The following is a 20,119-nucleotide window of genomic DNA, read 5'->3' on the forward strand; positions in this document are numbered from 1 at the left end:
CACCTCCTTGGCTCCTAGACCACATGCCCAGTGCCCCCCCTCCCTTTCTGGCCATTAGATAAAACTATAAAAAATGAAAATAGCAACTGCACATTCAAAACAGTGACAAATAATTGCAAAATATTCAAATTATTATTTAAAGCTAAAAATAAAATTATTTCTTTATTTAATCACATCAAGTCAAGTCGCTTTTTATTGTCATTTTGACCATAAACTGCTGGTGCAGTACACAGTAAAAAAGAAACAACGTTCCTCCAGGACCATGGTGCTACATGAAACAACACAAAACTACACTAGACTACAGACCTACATAGGACTACATAAAGTGCACAAATCAGTGCAGGGAAGTACAATGATTATTTAATAAATAAATAATTAACAAGACAATAGGCACAGTAAAGGACAAATTTCAATATAATAATAAATGATGTAGATGTCAGTCTAGACTCTAGGTATTGAGGAGTCTGATGGCTTGGGGGAAGAAACTGTGGCACAGTCTGGTCGTGAGAGCCCGAATGCTTCAGTACCTTTTGCCAGAAGGGAGAAGAGTTTGTATGAGGGGTGTGTGGCGTCCTTCACAATGCTGTCAGCTTTGCGGGTGTAAATGTCTGTAATGGCGGGAGGAGAGACCCCGATGATCTTCTTGGCTGACCTCACTATCCACTGCAGAGTCTTGCGATCTGAGACTGTGCAGTTCTCGAACCAGGCAGTGATGCAGCTGCTCAGGATGCTCTCAGTACATCCTCTGTAGAATGTGGTGAGGATGGAGGGGTGGGAGATGGACTTTTCTCAGCCTTCACAGAAAGTTGAGATGCTGCTGGGCTTTCTTGGCTATGGAGCTGGTGTTGAGGGACCAGCTGAGATTCTCCGCCAGGTGAACACCAAGAAATTTGGTGCTCTATAGTACTCCAACTGTATTGAGCTTTCCAGATTTGGCAATCGGTAATGAAATGCTGCATGAAGCATCTCTGTTTTATTGTGAAGTGCTACAAGCATGTTTTGAAATGTTTTCTGTTCCTGAAAGTTTTCACAAAGTGACTGAAAGTAAGCCAAGTTTTTGTTTGTTTTATCAGAGTGTGTTTTCTTCAAATGTTGAAGGATTCTGGACAGTTTCATTACCTCATTTGAAGAAACCTTTTCACACAACAAACACATTAGCTGCTGTTGGTTGCTTGGTGCTGATATAAATCCATGTTTCAGATACTCCACACTATACTATCTACAATAATTTTTCGTTTGGCTGCTGCTGCCATGTTCATTATGGATTAATGACCACAATCACCTATTGTTAAGTCCAACTTCAAGTACTGCGATCAATAAAGGTGAAAGTTATGACTTCAGATGCTTGTAATATGTAATTCATTTCTTAAATTAAGCCTGTAATCTCTCAGTTGCCCACCTTGCCACTGAGTGCTCCCCCCACTGCCCCTTTTATCTTTATTGTCCTCTTAGAAACTCCCTTTGCCCACTTTGGAACTACTGAAGTATACCAAATGACATAGCCTCCACAGCTGTGGCTAAACAAATTCCTCTTCATCTCTGTTCCAAATGGACATCCTTCCTTTCTGAGAGTATGCCCTCTGGTCCTAGACTCGCACTATCAGAAGTATCCTCTGCATATCCAGTCTATGTAGGGTTTTCGATAGATAGATAGATACTTTATTCATCCCCATGGGGAAATTCAACATTTTTTCCAATGTCCCATACACTTGTTTTAGCAAAACTAATTACATAAATTACTCAGTAAAAATATGATATGCATCTAAATCACTCTCTCAAAAAGCATTAATAATAGCTTTTTAAAAGTTCTTAAGTAGTTTACTTACGTAGATACATTAAATACAATCAACCCCGGCACTTTAACATATCTTACTCCTGGCGGTTGAATTGTAAAGCCTAATGGCATTGGGGAGTATTGACCTCTTCATCCTGTCTGAGGAGCATTGCATCGATAGCAACCTGTCGCTGAAACTGCTTCTCTGTCTCTGGATGGTGCTATGTAGAGGATGTTCAGGGTTTTCCATAATTGACCGTAGCCTACTCAGCACCCTTCGCTCAGCTACCGATGTTATACTCTCCAGTACTTTGCCCACGACAGAGCCCGCCTTCCTTACCAGCTTATTAAGACGTGAGGCGTCCCTCTTCTTAATGCTGCCTCCCCAACACGCCACCACAAAGAAGAGGGCGCTCTCCACAACTGACCTATAGAACATCTTCAGCATCTCACTACAGACATTGAATGACGCCAACCTTCTAAGGAAGTACAGTCTAGCTTCTCGTCTAACTGTACTCCCAGATACTTGTAGGTCTTAACCTGCTCCACACATTCTCCATTAATGATCACTGGCTCCATATGAGGCCTAGGTCTCCTAAAGTCCACCACCATCTCCTTGGTCTTGGTGATATTGAGACGCAGGTAGTTTGAGTTGCACCATATCACAAAGTCCTGTATCAGTTTCCTATACTCCTCCTCCTGTCCATTCCTGACACACCCCACTATGGCCGTGTCGTCAGCGAACTTCTGCACATGGCAGGACTCCGAGTTATATTGGAAGTCTGATGTGTACAGGGTGAACAGGACCGGAGAGAGCACGGTCCCCTGCGGCGCTCCTGTGCTGCTGACCACCGTGAGTGAGATCCCTCTCAATCTTCTGAAACACCAATGAGTGCAGGCCTAGGGCCATCAAAAGCTCCTCATTGTTAACATTTTCATTCCCTGAATCATTCTCGTGAACCACTTTGGAAACTCGCCACTGCCAGCACATCTTTTCTTTGATAAGGGGACCAAAATTGCTCACAATACTGCAAATGTCATCTGGCCAATGCCTTATAAAAACGTCAAAGTATTAATATAAATACCATACTAACTAGTAGTTGCCCAACTTTGAGGATGGTACCCTCTCCTTCAGCTGTACTTTTCTTTCTTTTTGAACTGAATTCAGCTGTTCCATTTTATATGTACAATCAAATCAGATGGTTTTGAAGGAACATCGGAGCTTGTAAACATTTTTATACTTTATGATCATATTTTCCTTTAAGGACTTACTTCAGTTGTCACAGAGTACTGACTGCAATTATTTAAAAAAATGATTGGGTACTGGAGAAGTTATCCAAGATAGAAAGCTAATATAAAAGAGTGACATTTATTCTTTATCCAAATGTTGATAAATACACAGTGAGTGGGCTGTTGGCCTGAAACGGTCTCTGAAGGCACTCTCTGATCTGGGGATTATTTCTAACATTTTCTGTTGTTTTTCCAGATTTCCAACATGTAATATTTTGCTTTTGCAAAGAAAAAAGCTGACACTAAAATAATGCCTTATGTCAATTCTGCCAAAATTTTGTCCTTTTGCTTTCTTCCTTAGTTAAGTTTGTTCCTTCATAATCATTTATACTGCAAGTTATATTAAACACTTCAGTTCTGCTACATTTCTTATCACTGATCCTTCTCTCAGCATTTTCTCCTTGTTGTGGTTTGTTTTCTTGCAGTGAAATATTTCTATATCACTCGTGGATGGTAGCAATTGCCAATTTAAAATTTGATCGTATTATGGCCACTGATTGCATGAAATTCCATTACTTCTATTGCAAGCAATTTCAATGGTATTTGCATGATCTAGTCTGTATTTGCTTCTTCTGTTCTTATTCATTACATGCAAATATAAAAATTGTTAAGGATAATCACAACATCAAGATATACTTCTAAGTACACCTTTGATAATTTTGAACAGTTCTAGTTAATAGTCTCCCATTGTTAGATAGAGTAAAATAGACGAGGCTGTCTGATCACTTAATTTAAAAAGTCATGACTCAGTCGACTAGTTTAATTTGGGCAGAGCTAACCTTCACTGTTTTTCTTTTAACAAATAATTGTCATAATTTTTTATTACCATTTTTGTCTTAAATAACATCGTATTGTTTCCTTTTTTTTGAACTAAACATATTTTTGAATGTTGTATTTGCTGCTATCTTTTGGACAAATCATGAAGTGTAATTCTTATAAAACCATAAAATATAGGAGCAGAATTAGGCCACTTGGCCCATTGAGTCTGCTCTGCCATTCCATCATGGCTGATCCTCTCAGCCCCATTCTCCTGTCTTCTTCTCATACCCCTTTATGCCTTGAAAAGAATCTATCAACCTCTGCCTTAAATATTTGTAAAGATTTGGCCTCCGCAGCTTCCTGTGGCAACAAATTCCACAGATTCGCCTCTCTCTGGTTAAAGAAATTCCTCCTCATTTCTGTTCTAAAAGGACGCCTCTCTATTCTGAGACAGTGTCCTCTGGTCCTAGACTCTCCCACCATAGGAAAGCTTGTCTCTACATCCACTCTATCAAGGCATTTCACCATTCTATAGGTTTCAATTAGGTCGCTCTTCATTTTTCTGAATGTCAGTGAATACAGACCCAGAACCATCAAACACTCTTCATTTGATAAACCATTTTTGTGAACCTCCTTTGAACCCTTTCCAGTGTCAGCACATCCTTTCTGTGATAAGGGGCCTGGAACTGCTGATAATACTCTATGTGAGGCCTCACCAGTGCGTTATAAAGCCTCAAAAAAGTACTTACTTTTATATTATAGTCTTTAAATGAATGCTAACATTGCATTTGCCTTCCTCACCACTGATTTAATCTGCTAATTAATCTTTAGGGAATCCTGTACAAGGACTCCCAAGTCTCTTGCACCTCAGATTTTTGTATTTTCTCTACATTTAATCTACTCTTTATTTCTTCTACCAAACTGTATTCCATCTGCTACTTCTTTGCCCATTCTCCTAATCTGTCTAAGACCTTCTGTAGTCTCTCTACTTACTCAAACTACCTGCCACTCCACCTATCTTTGTATATTCTGTAAATTTTGCAACAATGCCATCAATTCCATCATCCAAGTCATTAACATATAACATAAAAATAATTGGTCCCAACACAGACCCCTGTAAGCACCACTAATCACCAGCAGCCAACCAGAAAAGGCTCCCTTTATTCCCACTTTTTGCCTCCTGCCAATCAGCCTCTACTTTTATCCATGCTAAAATCTTTCCTGTAATACTATAGGCTCTTAATTTGTGAAGCAGCCTCATGTGTGGCATCTTATCAAAGACCTTCTGAAAATGCAAGTACACAATATCAGCCAATTCTCCTTTGTCTGTCCTGCTTGTTATTTCTTCAAAGAATTCCAAAAGATTTATTAGGCAATATCTTCCCTTGAGGAAACCATGCTGACTACAGCCTATTTTATCACGTGCCTCCAAATACCCTGAAACCACATCCTTAACAATTAATTCCAACATCTTCTCAACAGCTGAAGTCAGACTAACTAATCTATAATTTCCTTTCTTCTGTTTCTCTCAGTTCTTGAAGACTGGAGCGACATTTGCTATTTTCCAATCTTCCAGAACCATTTCAGTCACCTCTTTCAGAACCCTGGAGTGTACATCATCTGATTTATCTACCTTCAGACCTTTCAGTTTCCCAAGAGTTTTCTCCCTAGAAATGGCAACTTCACACACTTCTGACCCCTGACACCTAGAACTTCCACCATACTGCTAGTATCTTCCACAGTGAAGAATGATGCAAAATGCTTTTTCAGTTTTCCTGCCATTTCCTTGTCCCCCATTACTACCTCCCTATCAAGGTTTTCCAGTGGTCCGAAATCCATTCTTACCTCTCTTTTACACTTTATGTATCTGAACAAACTTTTGGTATCCTCCTTAATATTATTGGCTAGTTTATTTTTGTATTCCATCTTTACCTTTATGACTATTTTAGTTACTTTCTGTTGGTGTTTAAAAGCTTCCCAATCCTCTAACTTCCCACTAATTTTTGCTCTATAATGTGCCCTCTTTTTGGCTTTTATATTAGCTTTGACTTCTCTTGTTAACCATGGTTGTGTTATCTTGCCTTTAGAGTACTTCTTCCTTTTGGGGATGTAAATATCCTATGCCTTCTGAATTGCTTTCTGAAATTTCAGCTGTTGCTGCTCTGCCATCATCCCTGCCAGTGTTCTTTTCCAGTCAATTTTGGCCAACTCCTCTCTCATGCCTGTATAATTCCTTTTTCTCCACTGTAATACTGATACATCTGAATTTAGCTTCTCCTTCTCAAATTTCAGGGTGAACTTGATCATATGATCACTTGCCCCTAAGGCTTCTTTTATCTAAAGTTTTCTAATCAATTCCATTTCATTGCACAACACCCAATCCGGAATATCTGGTCCCCTAGTGGGCTCAACTACAAGCTGCTCTAAAAAGTTATGTCATAGGCATTCTCGAAATTCCATCTCTTCAGATCCAGCACCAACCTGATTTTCCCTATCTACCTTCATTTGCCTTTTAGCTTCAAGATCCAGTATTTTGTTTCCTATCTTTTCAGAGTTTGAGAATTCTTATAAGGGCTCCTTAAGTGTTACTTATTTCTGTTCAAGACATTTTAACTCCTTTCTTAAATTCATTTTCTTGTTTTTCTTGTTGCCTTACCATTCCATGCCCACCCTTCAAATTGTACATTTTATGACTGTATTTTAAATCCCACTCAAAATGTAACTTACTGAAAAAAAAGTTTTGCTTGATTCATATGTCCTAGTAGTTTGATCTTAGTCATATCCAAGCAATTCAGAGATGCTTTGACATCTTACTCATACAGCTGCAAGAAACAATCTCCCTAATTGTAGTTTGATGGTTTTTGTAACCTTGAAGGTAAAACAGAAATGACTTTGCTGAGGGTATTTCAAGTTCTTAAGAATTGTCATTTTTGATAAATTCCACTTTACTTGGCAGATCCACTTTAGTAAGAAGAATGAATCAATAAAAATCATATTTATTGGGCAGTGGTCAGTTATCAGATATTGCTGTGGAATATGATTGAAGTTAATTCCCCTTTGCCTTTCCTCACATTCACTTGACATTCTGCAGCTCAGGAGATTGTATCTAATCAATTTTATTTCCACAACCAAAACAAATTATTTAATCTCTAATAAATAGCCTTACTGCAGAATATTCATCGAAGGCAATGAATAGTCAGAGTTTAATTGTTTCCATCAGAATAAAACTACTTACTAAAGTAGACTTAGTGAGCAGAGAAGTATTTGTTGAAGTGGCATCTTAGCTGCTGTTTATACAGTCTGGGAAGGTTCGAGATTCACCAGCAGTTTGTGATGATTTAGCTGATCTCAACTGGGCTATCAAAAGCGATGCTATATTTAGTGATGGTTCACATTCCACATACTCCTTTTCCCTAGCCTGTGGCCAGATGTCAATGGCAGACACTGCCATCCTCTTTTACCCTCTCTGCAATATTTTTTACTTGTTCTAACATATCAAATATTTGGTATTTTTTCATCCCACTGTTGTACTTGGAAATACCTATATTGATCATAGAGAAGCTTACCAATATATTGAAATATGAACAAGCGTCATTCCTGATTTATTGTTAATGTAGTTGCTTATTAGTAATATAATATTATGTTATTTACTTTCATCTTTTTAAACTAAAATCTATCTATATTTTCAGCAAAATTTAGAAAGTTATTTATCCATCAATTACAAAGTCAGGATGTTCATATTTGATTTACACATGCTTTAAATATTACAGTGAACCCTAGGCAATGTTACTTTGTTCTCTTTAGCTTTGCTGATACATTTACAAATTTTTTTTTATAGATGTGGGCGTTCTGTAGATGTGATCCTTGGCATAGGTGGAAAAAGAATAGACATTAATCGTTTAATATTTGAGGGTTGATAATCAGTTGCATTATTTCTTTATCCTAATAACCCTAGCTGAATTATTCCTATATGGATTGCTATGGTAATACAGGTTATGGGTTTAATTTTCATCCAGTTACTCTTGATGTTACGGTTAAATGTAATTAGCAAAGTGAGTAGGTTTCGAGGTGTGATGAAGTATTTAATTTTTTTAATTTCTGTGATGATTACAATATTCCCACTGCTCTCCAAATCAGGATTTAGGTATGGCACAGTGTTAGGCTAATTAATATAAATATGGGAATGTAACAAGTACTAGATTAATGTTTACTCCATTAATACATGCACCTTTGAAGAAATTACAATTTTAGTACAAATTCTTTAATTGATGGACAGGTAACTTTATAAAAGTTTGCTTGAAAATATAGACTGATTTTAATTTTTAAAAATGAAAGTAAGTAAATAATATTATATTCTGATATTACTAATAACCTGTAGTATCAGTTCCTAAATGATAAAGTCATGGATTCATTAAGGCCAGCAACATTTGACTACATTAGCAATAAATCAGGATTGAAACTTGTTCAGATTTTGCAATATTGGTAAGCTTCTCAGTGGTTTAACAGCTGCAGTTATGATGTAACACAATCTTCTGAGATGATTATTGCTGGAAAGTTTGAATATATCATTACTTCCTAGAGATGACTGATTTGATAGAAATTCCTTGAATTCATTGTGAAATTGAAAGTGTTAGAACAATATAGTTGGTTCTGTTGAATTTTGAGTATACAAAGTATGCATTAGACTTTTAGTTTAAAAAACTAGTTTGAAGTTTCTGAAAAGTTTGAATAAAACTAATTTATATTCATTAAGATAAAGAATATTTGTATTTGGCATTAATTTTTAATTATGGTTACGTAGAGCATATATGTTTTGTAACTTAATTCTAGTTGTGTTTTGAATATCAAGTAGTAACCTTCTTATTTTTACTTGTAGGTTCTAATTGGATTGTTCTCACTGCAGATAGTGATGGATTTGCTCCATTAACATTCAAACCCAAACAGGAAATCATGATTCGTGAAGGGAAGCAAACAATAGAACCTCTAGAGTTTCCCCCTCCTCCATCTCCAAATGGCAGTATCAATTTGGACTGTCACAGAAGTGCAACATAATCTTCACTTGCACAAATTGAATTATTAACATTATCATTTTAACTCATTTGTGATATTTATAAATGAGTGGACAAATAAAGTATTGGAGTCTATTTTAATCAAGAGCATATAGTTTTTCAGGTAAATTTCATTCTGCTGGGGACTTCATTAGGAAAACTGCACAGCTGCACCACAGCTTTTCAAGTTTGTTGCACAATATGCATAAATCCTAGCCTTTTGGTTTCTTAAATTAATCTGCTTACCATTTCTCCATGTCCTTTTAAGTATGCTTAGCTAATTGAGCTAGCATTTATTGTGAAGAGGGAGGGAATTCCCAACATTAATCATCCTTTGTATCAAACACATTCCCTCGCTCTTCTTCAGACAGAAGCGCTTAACACCAATTTTATGTTTCTTCCCCCAATTGTAGAAGTTTCTCTATATCAATTACTTTCAGTAAACTAAAAACTTCAATCAAAGCATCCCTTTGCATCTTTTACTTTAACCTGACTGTAACATATTTTAATGAACAGACTAGGTATAGTGTCATAAATATGAACATTTTGCTGTATATTCTGGATCTTTAAGTTTTCTTTATTTCACTATGTGAAAATAAAGAGTTAGTTATCTTAAGAATGTTTTAAGAGATCTAAAATGTTTTGCATTTAATAAACATGGTTTTTAGGAGCTAGAATCTCACTTAATTGCAGAAAATCACAAAGAAGAGAAAATCTGCAGATGCTGGAAATTTTGCATGGCCTGCTGAGTTCCTCCAGCATTTTGTATGTGTTAATTGCAGAAAATATCCTGTTCGGCAAAAGGAAATTTCCCTTTTCATCTTTGAAAATAGCATTGTATTTTTGTTGTTTAGATTAATTTATTCAAACTTGCTTGAATGTTTAATCAGGTTATGTCTTGTTACTGTCATTAAATTTCTTACATGAATTCCTTAGATTTTGCAGAAGTAACAACTTAGTGGAATGCAGTGTTTATCTGTTGCCAACACTGATTTTTCTAAACTACTATTGCATTATTTAAAAAATGGCTGGGCAGTTCATCCACCTGCATAATTCTAGACATTATTTCTCAAAAAAGAAAAATTTGAAGATTATTCACAGCCCACAATTTCATGTCCATTTATTGAATAGACAGATTATGTACCTGTCAAATGCTAAAGCTGAAAAATTGCAGTTCACCTGTAGTATTTCCAATCAAAGTTGCTGATACTTTTTGTAGTAACTAGATAATTGGTTTGGAATCACCAGATAGTACTCCATCAGGCAGCATTGGGCCCAATCATCCAAAAACCACAATTGGGCTACAATGATTGAATTCCTAATTTGTCTAATTCTGGTTATGGTGTATGAAACAAATATTCTGTTTGTGAGCAGTTATATTTAACAGGAGTAAAGAACATAATCTCAATTTCAGTTTCTTTGATTTGTGTATAATAATCTGAAATAAAGAGGCTGTGATTGTAGCAGCTAGGTTTTATTTGTCAGATGAAACAAGAAACGTATGGTTTTATAGAAGTTTTTATTTTTATTAGATCAAATGTTTTTCTTGGCATTCTAATGAGCCAAGATATTAAATTACTAAAAAAATATGGCATATTAAGTTTCTTTCAATCAAACATTATTTATATTATTCATATAAGACTTCAGGTTATTCTGTAGCACAGTGAGGCCACAACTTCTGAGTTAGCATAGATGTATTTCTTATCATTTATAATTATCTTAATATTGCTGTGGATATTTGGATAGGTAGATTCTATGGATCCTCTCATTTTTGTTAGAAAATAATCCAGAACATTACCCAGTCTAAAGCTTTTGAAGTTATTCTACCTTTCCTGTGTAATTTAATGTGGAAATGTTACACCAGTGCAGTAGATTTTATAAGTAATAAACAGCAGAATTTGTACCAAAGTTTTTCATCTACTTTTGAGTTAAGTACTTCAGTGATCTCACAAGCGGTTTAAAATCAGTCAGTTGAACATGCACTTTTGATAGTGATGTTAGTTTTAAGTGGAATAGAGAGAATGTCATTTTGTCCAGCAAGATGGTGGGAGCTATCTTCTGTTTATTGTTTAATGCTCTATTGCTATTGATAATGGCATTCAATAATTGGATTAGTGTATACTCCAAAGAAATCCAAGTATTGAATAGTCCAGGGTGATCTGAAAAGGCACCTTAAATTTGCATTTGCTTTCTTTTGCTCCCGTGTCAACCTTGGTCAGAATCAGAATCAGGTTTATTATCACCATTGTGTCGTGAACAGTTAGAAATTCTGGAGAACAATGTTAGTTTATTTCTCATGTTAAACACCAGTCATAAAGAATGATGTAAGCCACCATCTTAAACCAAAAAATTTACAAGTGTCTTGGATAATTTTAAATAAGTTGTCACAATATAAAAAGACAAAATATGTTGTTGCTGAAGCATTTTTGAGCTACATGAGAAGATTGTTCTTAGGCTTTTGAAAAAACAGAATAACAAAACTTTTTCAGCTTTTCTTCAGGTTAATATATTTAAAATGAAGTTACTTTATTTTGCATTTATTAGATTATATTTGTATTACTTCAATGCAAATAAACTTCTTTTCAGAAATCATCTATAAATTTTGTTTTTTCAGTATATTAGTCTGACAGTATTTAAAATATATTGAAAACTTAACATGAATAATTTTATACACTGTTTATACATAACTTTGATTTAAGCCTTGATAGTAGTTTTTACCTGAGTGAATTAAGGTGAATTTAGATGTTCTGTTTTATCAAAATTTCTTTAACTGAAGGAATTGTTAATCTGTAAGGATATGATGCCCACATTGCAAGATTTATCTATAACTTTGTAATTGACCAACATTCTTTTAGCTCATTGATTTTTATCTATGATGCACCATTACTTACCGTAGTTTATTCAAGTTTAGGAGCTATGTTTAATAAAGACTTTTTTGATGGATCACTGTTGAGATTTAATAGCAGGAAAAGAATCAAGTATTATTAACTTGTATGTTATATACAATATCTGTACTTTGGAAACAGTAATATAATGATTGTGTCAATTATTTAGCAATCCCAAAGCCTGGGCTATGCAAATTGTCTAGTTAAGTGAAATAACTTTGAAAGAAAAAGCTGTATAGCCATTGAGGTAATGGAAATTCCCCTTACAGAATTCACCAATCATTACCTAAAAATTAGAGCAACAGAATAAAATTCACTCTTGCTGAACTAATATGAAAACGTGTATTTTTTAAACTCACATTTCAGCATATGTGTGCAGATGGCACTGCCTCGCATTACGAAAAATTGCATACAAACCATTTTCTAGAAACTCATCCCCTTCATAATGTGGGAGTTACCTGTAACTGACATACCCTTCATATGTATCTTCTGTGAGAATTACTGTAGGAATCCTTCATGAGTGCTGCCAAAATTGATAACTTTATAATAATAATAATAATAAAAACAGATTGGGGACAACTACGAGTTGCCTTTCAGGTTACAAACCTGATGTAGTTAAGTGCCATCATACTGAAATAATGGAACACCCTACCTAGAAGTATTGTTGAAGAATTTTCATACAAAGATTGCTGCAATTCAGGTTGGATCAAAGGCACCTGAAAATAGGCAATAAATGCTTCTCTAATCATTATTATTATTATTGTTATCCACATTTAAAGAATTTTAAAAATGGTAAAAATGTACTCAAGGTGGCATATTTTTACTCTTATTGTGGCTTGTCATAATGATAAAAGAAAAATGTTACCATATTGAAATGTTACTTAGTTTATTATTAAGACAAAACAACATTAGACCATTTGCCCCATGGCTGATTTATTTTCCATTTCATCCTCATTCTCTTGCCTTCTCCCAATAACCTTTAATATCCTTACTAATTAAGTACCTGTCATCCTCCTCTTTAAGTATACCAAATGACTGGGCCTCCACAGCAATGAATTCCACAGCTTTACCACCCTCTGGCTAAAATAAAAATCCTCCTCTGTTCTAAAGGGATGTCCTTCTATAATGAGTGTGTGCCCTCTGGTTCTAGACTCTCACTGTAGGAGAGATTCCCTCAGTGTCCTTTATCTAGGCCTTATGATGTTCGGTAGGTTTAATGCAATCCCTCTCTCATTCTTATAAACACCAGTGAGTACAGGTCAAGAGAGATCAAATGCTCTTCCTATGTTAACCCTTTCATTCCCAGGATCATTCTTGTAACCTCCTCTGGAGCCTCTCCAATACCAGCATATCTTTTAGATATGGCATCTAAAGATGTTATAATAATCCAAATGTGGTCTAACTAATGCTTTATAAAGCCTCAGAATTATACCTTTGCTTTTATTCTGGTCAAACTGGCGCCATTGTACAATGCTTCCATGGTCGACATCTTCCAGATAGCAAATGAAAATATCTTTTTTTACTTTTATATCTGTTTTAAACCTTAAATGTGTTTCTGGGACCATTAGAACTTGCAATTTACAGTTTGGAGAGCATTTGAGTAATCCACGCTTTGCTGTTTCTGAGAAAATGCTGGGAACCTAGTGGGTACTTGGACGGCCTCGATATGAAGTAACTTCAAGGTGGGGCACAAGCCAATGTTTGACTCAATTTCACCATTTAAAGCATCCATTAATCACTGACTAAAGCATCAAGGAAGAGTGAGATATCAAGGCAAATGCAGAAGGCGAGCAAGAGTCTCAGCACTGACGGCCAGTCTTTAGATTGCTGCCAGAGAAGGAAGCTGTGAGCGGCCTATCACTGTGTGGCTCGCTGTAAGCAGGCGGTTAGGCCTCTCAGCTTCGAGTGGTGTCCCTGTCTTTCGATGAATGTCGGTGATATTGTACAATGGTATTGTGGTTCTGCATTTATGGATTGGACTATTGCACTTATAAACTGTGGACTTTTTCAGATTTATGGTTTTTATATTTTGTGTTTTTAATCACCTGTTCTTTTTCTGTTTTGTTGTGTGAGGGGAGGGTGTTTGGGGGTTGATGTTCTGTTAGTTTTTGTGCAGAGGAGGGGTTTTTTGGGGGGGATCAATGTTCCTGTTTTGTGTGGGGGAGTGGGGCTTGATGATCAGGATGTCATTGTTTATTGAACAGGTGGTGAGTTTGATGTTTCTCCCTGAACAATTTTCATTTTCTTTCTTTGTTTTGTGGCTATCTGGAGAATACAACTGTCAGAGTTGTATAGGGAGACATGCTTTGATAATAAATGAACATTTGAACCTTATGTAGAAATGTGTGCTATCAGTGCATTTATCTACCTTACTACTAACTCAAATTGCAAATTAATCTTTGGGAAATCCTGCATTAGGACTCCCAGATCCCTTTGCACTTATATCTGAACTCATTCCCCAATTAGAAAATAGCATATGCCTTTATTTCTCTGAAAGTGAATGACTGTACACTTCCCAACACAAACTGCTTGCTTCCTCAAAACCTCCTGCCCCTCCACCTGTCTCTGTATGTCTGCAAACCTGGTCACAATGCCATCAATTCATTCAACCAGATATGTGAAAGGTAGCGGACTCAACACGGGCTCCTGTGGAATGCCAGTAGTCACCGGCAGCCAACCAGAAAAGGTCCCCTTTATTCCCAAACTTGGCTTTCCGCCAGTTAGCCAATCTGCTATTCATGCTAGTATCTTCACAAACGAGAAAATATGCAGATGTTGGAAATCCAAGCAACACATGAAAAATGCTGGAGGAACTCAGCAGGCCAAGCAGCATCTATTGGAAAAAGTAAACAGTTGAGTAATCAGGACTGATGAGGTTCCTGGCCTGAAATGTCGACTATACTCTTTCCCATAGATGCTGACTCACCTGCTGAATTCCTCCAGCATTTTGTGTGTAAACACAAAGTACACTGCAGATGCTGTGGTCAAGTCAAGACGTACAAACACTCTGGAGGAACTCGGCAGGTCGGGCAGCATCCGTTGAAATGAGCAGTCAAAGTTTCAGGCCGAGTCCTGACGAAGGGTCTCAGCCCGAAACGTTGACTGCTCATTTCAACGGATGCTGCCCAACCTGCTGAGTTCATCCAGCTTGTTTGTACGTCATCATTTTGTGTGTGTTGCTTGCTGGTATCTTTATTGTATTACCTTGGGCATTCGCAGCCTCTTGTGCCTTGTTAAAGTCCTTGTGCAGATCCAAGTAAACAAGGTTCACTGACTGTCCTTTGTCTCTCCTGCCTGTTATTTCCTCAAAGCTGCCATCTCCCTCTGTCAATCTACAAGAATGTTGACTGGAATGTGTTAGCTTATTTATAGTCAATGCTGCCTTGTGATATTTTGCTAAGCAGACAAATAGCTACACTGAAATGTTTGTAAGTGATACTATGTATATCTAAAAAGTGAAATTTTCATAGCTACTGTAAAAACCTATGTGAACAATCAAGTCTTTTCAATAGATGCTTGCAAATTTTATGTTACTGTACCTTGCAAGTCCAACCTATAAATTCATTCTTTTATGTTAACGTTGTCATGGTAAAGGATTGGAATGCAGTAAAACTCCAATAATCTGGATGTGATATTGAGAAATGCTAATGGTTTACATCTGGTTCACTCATTAGTCTGGATTTTGAAATGGCGTGCTGGAGCACAATCAAGGTGTGATTGAAGTCAGGGTTTGGATTCCTCCTGTATTTCCTGCTCCCTGCATAATCAGTGAAATAAAAATGTGCTTGGGTAACAATAAAGTGATCTCATTGATATCATCTGGAATCAGAGATAATCACTGGTGCCTTTAAAAAGGCATCAGTTTGAGTAGCCAAACTTGTCTGTTTGCCTCATTCTTTTCTTTCACCAGAGCCAAAAGTGAACAATGGAAATTTCAGATGGTGAACCAGATGTCAAGCCATGGGAATTCTGAATAGTTAGTGAATTCTCCAATTAATCTGAAAATAATGTGGAATATATGAAGAGATGTTATGCTGTGAGAAGTTCATGAATTACTTCCTTGGACAATAGGTGAAGTTTATATCACCTTAAGAATTTGCCAAGATCGAGATAAAGAAATTATTTTTTAGCTCATGCCTTTCACAGCCAATGGCTATGACAATTCAATCAATGAATTACCTTTGAAGTGCAATTATTGTAACGTAAGCAAACAGCAGCTAATATGCACACACAAACATTCTGCATGCACCAGTAAGGTACTGTAAATGATCAATAAACCTACATATGTTGCAATGTTGGCTATGGTATATATGTTGATGTAGACAACGGGTGAGCTTCACGGATCCTCCTGAAGTACAACAGGATTGTTTTATGGTCATCTGAACTGACAGGCAATTTACCATTTGAGTTTACAAATTCCACTTTTAATAACTTAGTCTGAGCTCTTTAGTAGGGTCTAAAATCAGTAGGCCCTGACTTGACCACAGCTTCTATCTATGGAGCTCATCTGAAATTCGCTAAATGGCTTATACAGAATCCCAAGTGTCCTTTTTCAGCAAAGCTATTTTGTTGGATTAGAATGCAATGCAAAATGTAGTCATTCCTAAAACTGGACTCTGACTGAAACAGACTTTTCTAATACCTTGCACAATTGTATCCTTACAAAATGTTTGCTATATTTTTGGAGTGTTTCATTAGTTTATGTACATGCCCCCTGCATTGGCCCAGCAATTAATCACACTGCTTTGGCATTCTGCTTCACATGGTAGAGATTCTTCTGCTTTATGAAATTACTTACTCTAGAACCACGACTCTATTAAAATGGTTGGATTGTTGTAACTAAATACAGGCAGGCGAACCTCAAAAGTTGAATTTATTGTCATATGCACAATAAAAACTGGTGCAATAAAAACTTTTCTTACAGTAGCATCATAGACACATAATATCATTATTCAGTATTCACAATAAACCATAGAACACTACAGCACAGTACAGGCCCTTCAGCCCTCCATGTTGTGCTGACCCATATAATCCTTAAAAAAAGTACTAAACCCACACTACCCCATAACTCTCCATTTTACTTTCATCCATGTGCCTGTCCAAGAGGTTCTTAAATACCTCTAATGTTTTAGCCTCCACCACCATCCCTGGCAAGTCATTCCAGGCACTCACAACTCTTTGTGTAGAAAACTTACCCCTGATGTCTCCCCTAAACTTCCCTCCCTTAATTTTGTACATATGCCCCCTTGTGCTTGCTATTGGTGCCCTGGGAAACAGTTACTGACTATCCACCCTATCTATGCCTCTCATAATCTTGTAGACCTCTATCAAGTCCTCTCTCATTCTTCTACGCTCCAAAGAGAAAAGTTCCAGCTCTGCTAACCTTGCTTCATATGACTTGTTCTCCAAACCAAGCAACATCCTGGTAAATCTCCTCTGCACCCTCTCCATAGCTTCCATATCCTTCCTATAATGAGGTGACCAGAACTGAACACAATACTCTTAAGTGCGGTCTCACCAGAGATTTGTAGAGTTGCAACATGACCTCTCTACTCTTGAACTCAATCCCCCTATTAATGAAGCCTAGCATCCCATAGGCCTTCTTAACTACCCTATCAACCTGTGCAGCGACCTTGAGGGATGTATGGATTTGAACCCCAAGGTCCCTTTGTTCATCCACACTCTTAAGTAACTGACCATTAATCCTGTACTCAGTCTTCTGGTTTGTCCTTCCAAAATGCATCACCTCACATTTGTCCAGATTGAACCCCATCTGCCATTTTTCTGCCCAACTCTGCAGCCTTGTCTATATTCTCTTGTAACCTTCGACAACCTACAGCTCCATCCACAACTCCTCCAATCTTCGTGTCATCTGCAAACTTACTCACCCATCCTTCCACCTCTACATCCAGGTCATTTATAAAAATCACAAATAGCAGGGGTCCCAGGACAGATCCCTGCGGCACTCCAAATACAAACATACATTACAGAAGAAGAACATGACTTAGAACAAAAAAAAACAAAGCCCATTGCAGTCTAAAGTGGTCATAGTATTGTCATACGAAGGAGATATTAGGATTGTGCAGATCAATTTGAGAACTGAGGAGTTGAAGGGAAGTAGCTGTTCTTGAACCTGGTAGTGTGGGACTTTAGGCTTCTATACTCCTGCCAGTTGGTAGCTGAGAGAAGGTGGCATGGCAGTGGGGATCTTTGATGATAGATGTTGTCTTGTTGAGGCAATGACTCACATCGATACTTCTGGTGGTGGGAAGCAGTGTGCCAATGATGTATAGAGCTGACTCCACTGCTCTCTACAGCTACTTGCATTCCTGCTCATTGGAATTATATTGGAATTATTCATAATGATAGCGGTTTCAAACATGACTGCAATTTCCAGGTAATCTTCATTACTTCAAATTACAAAGTGAGACTCAAATTGTTTATCTGCTCATATCCTGAGCCTTGCATGAATTATATTTTCTGCTGAGCCCTTGCCTTGAGCTTAATTTTGCATATTTCTGGATTACAAATCAGAATACCTTATCAATACTGAGTAGGACAGAGATTTGTACAAGAAAAGTGTTATTCAGGATAATGAATAAAAGTTTGAAACAGAGCTGCTGTACTTAAAGCTTTTCTTGTCAACCTAGAACAAAGGTACTCATAAAAATTAAATTATTCTCTTCTGAATTTAAATGTTAATAAATTATGTACTTAGTGAATTTACACATTTTGCTGTTATGAACATATTGGATCTTTTCATTCAATGCTTGTACATTTTGTTCAAAGACTTAAATCTTTTGATGAATCATTCACACGTCAGTTTTATTCCAACAAATTATGCTATGGTTTTTATTTTCCATTACTGTACTTAAACAAACATAACCTTCTTTTCAAATGTCAGGGGATGTTTCTGGAATTACCGAACTATGAACACAGACTATGTTTTCTTCATGTTGATTTGAAAAAGCTACTTAATCTATTTCAATCAATACACAGTAGTTGGTTCAGAAAGCTTTACCAGCTATTAAAGTAATATCTGCATAGTACAGATTTGATCCTGTATTCCATCAGCGTCTAACAATTCTGATATGTGCAATCTCCTTCATTTTATTTCTTCACCAGTTTCAGCCTAAGATGTTATTTTCTCCATATGACCCACATTCAAAAAATCAGCACCACATGTTTAGATGTTGAGCATAAAATGTTTTAAGAACTTTATCCTGTTTCACACCCATTATTAAACTGGACCCTGATGATATGAATGGAATTATTGAAAAAGACATTTATTTTGTGCAGGCCACCTACAAATGTTAAAAGGTTTTATCCCTGTAAAATGTTTTTGCTTGTATTAAGCTCAGGATGGAATGGCTGCTCTGAAAATTTAGGCTGTACACTGAACTTGCACTGATTGTTGAATGTTTCTTGGTGCCACTTTGAAGTGTTTTTTTTTGCTAGAAATTTGAATATCTAAGGAATCATCCAAATTGGTGAAAATCCACTGAAATGGAAAGGAAGTAACCTAAACAACATTTTATACCTTTTCTGTAGAGTCCTACAGAATATCTGAAGAATTTATGATGGATAAGTGGAAAAAAACTTGTGACAACAATATTTCTAAATACATTGACATAAGCAATCACAGAATAATTCTGTAATTTATATCCTGACATTGCAGTCAACATGACTTGTCACCTGCTGGCACTGTTCTCTTCAGCTCTCTGTTGAAAGAGCACCGACTTGAAACATTAAGTTTGTTTTTCTTTCTCTATATTTACCGTCTGAATTGCTGAGAATCACCTATATTTTATGTTTTTATTTGAAATGATTGCTTGTGCTAACTTTGCCTATGACCATGCAAGTTTTAAGTGTTTTCAAAATCCCTTTTCAGATGTTTCCAGCTTGAAAAGGCCAAATTTCTCCAATTCTTCTTCACAACTGGGACCTCCAATAGCTGGGGCTGGCTCTGCTTCTTGCAGCAATTCTTCCAGTATTTGAACAACTCTCTCGTTTCTAGGCAACCTAAGCTAGATATAGTGAGCGTGAATGTTCCATTATGAGGTTTGGTCACTACAACCATGACTTCACATACTGCTCCTTTGGTTACAGAGTTGAACGGTCTCTTACCTTTACTGAGCTATCTGTCATTTGTTTAGTGCCAGATGTAAAATGACTTCCTTTTGGCTTTACTATTCAAGACCATGCATGCAGCACATTACATTTGATTGCATTAAATTGAATCTGTCACTGTTCTACTCACTTAAGTACTTTCTCAAACATGTACTGTCATGTCTTTAAAAAAAATTTTTTTAATTGAATTTTCAGAAAGGTTACATAGAGTAGAATAGAATAATATCAGCCTC

General features: G+C 36.6%; 1 protein-coding gene across 4 annotated transcripts in view; it reads left to right on the forward strand.

Moving 5' to 3' along the window:
* Positions 1-12,083, forward strand: part of wdcp (WD repeat and coiled coil containing) — a 29,239-nt gene extending 17,156 nt beyond the window's left edge. For all 4 annotated transcript variants that reach the window (XM_073056953.1, XM_073056955.1, XM_073056956.1 and 1 more), the window contains exon 4: positions 8,700-12,083. In XM_073056953.1, the coding sequence (XP_072913054.1) occupies positions 8,700-8,875 (176 nt within the window). In that variant the 3' untranslated portion in view covers positions 8,876-12,083. The remainder of the gene's footprint in view (positions 1-8,699) is intronic.
* Positions 12,084-20,119: the final 8,036 nt, after the last annotated feature.

The sequence above is a fragment of the Hemitrygon akajei genome, chromosome 9, assembly GCF_048418815.1.
Source record: "Hemitrygon akajei chromosome 9, sHemAka1.3, whole genome shotgun sequence".
Taxonomy (NCBI): domain Eukaryota; kingdom Metazoa; phylum Chordata; class Chondrichthyes; order Myliobatiformes; family Dasyatidae; genus Hemitrygon; species Hemitrygon akajei.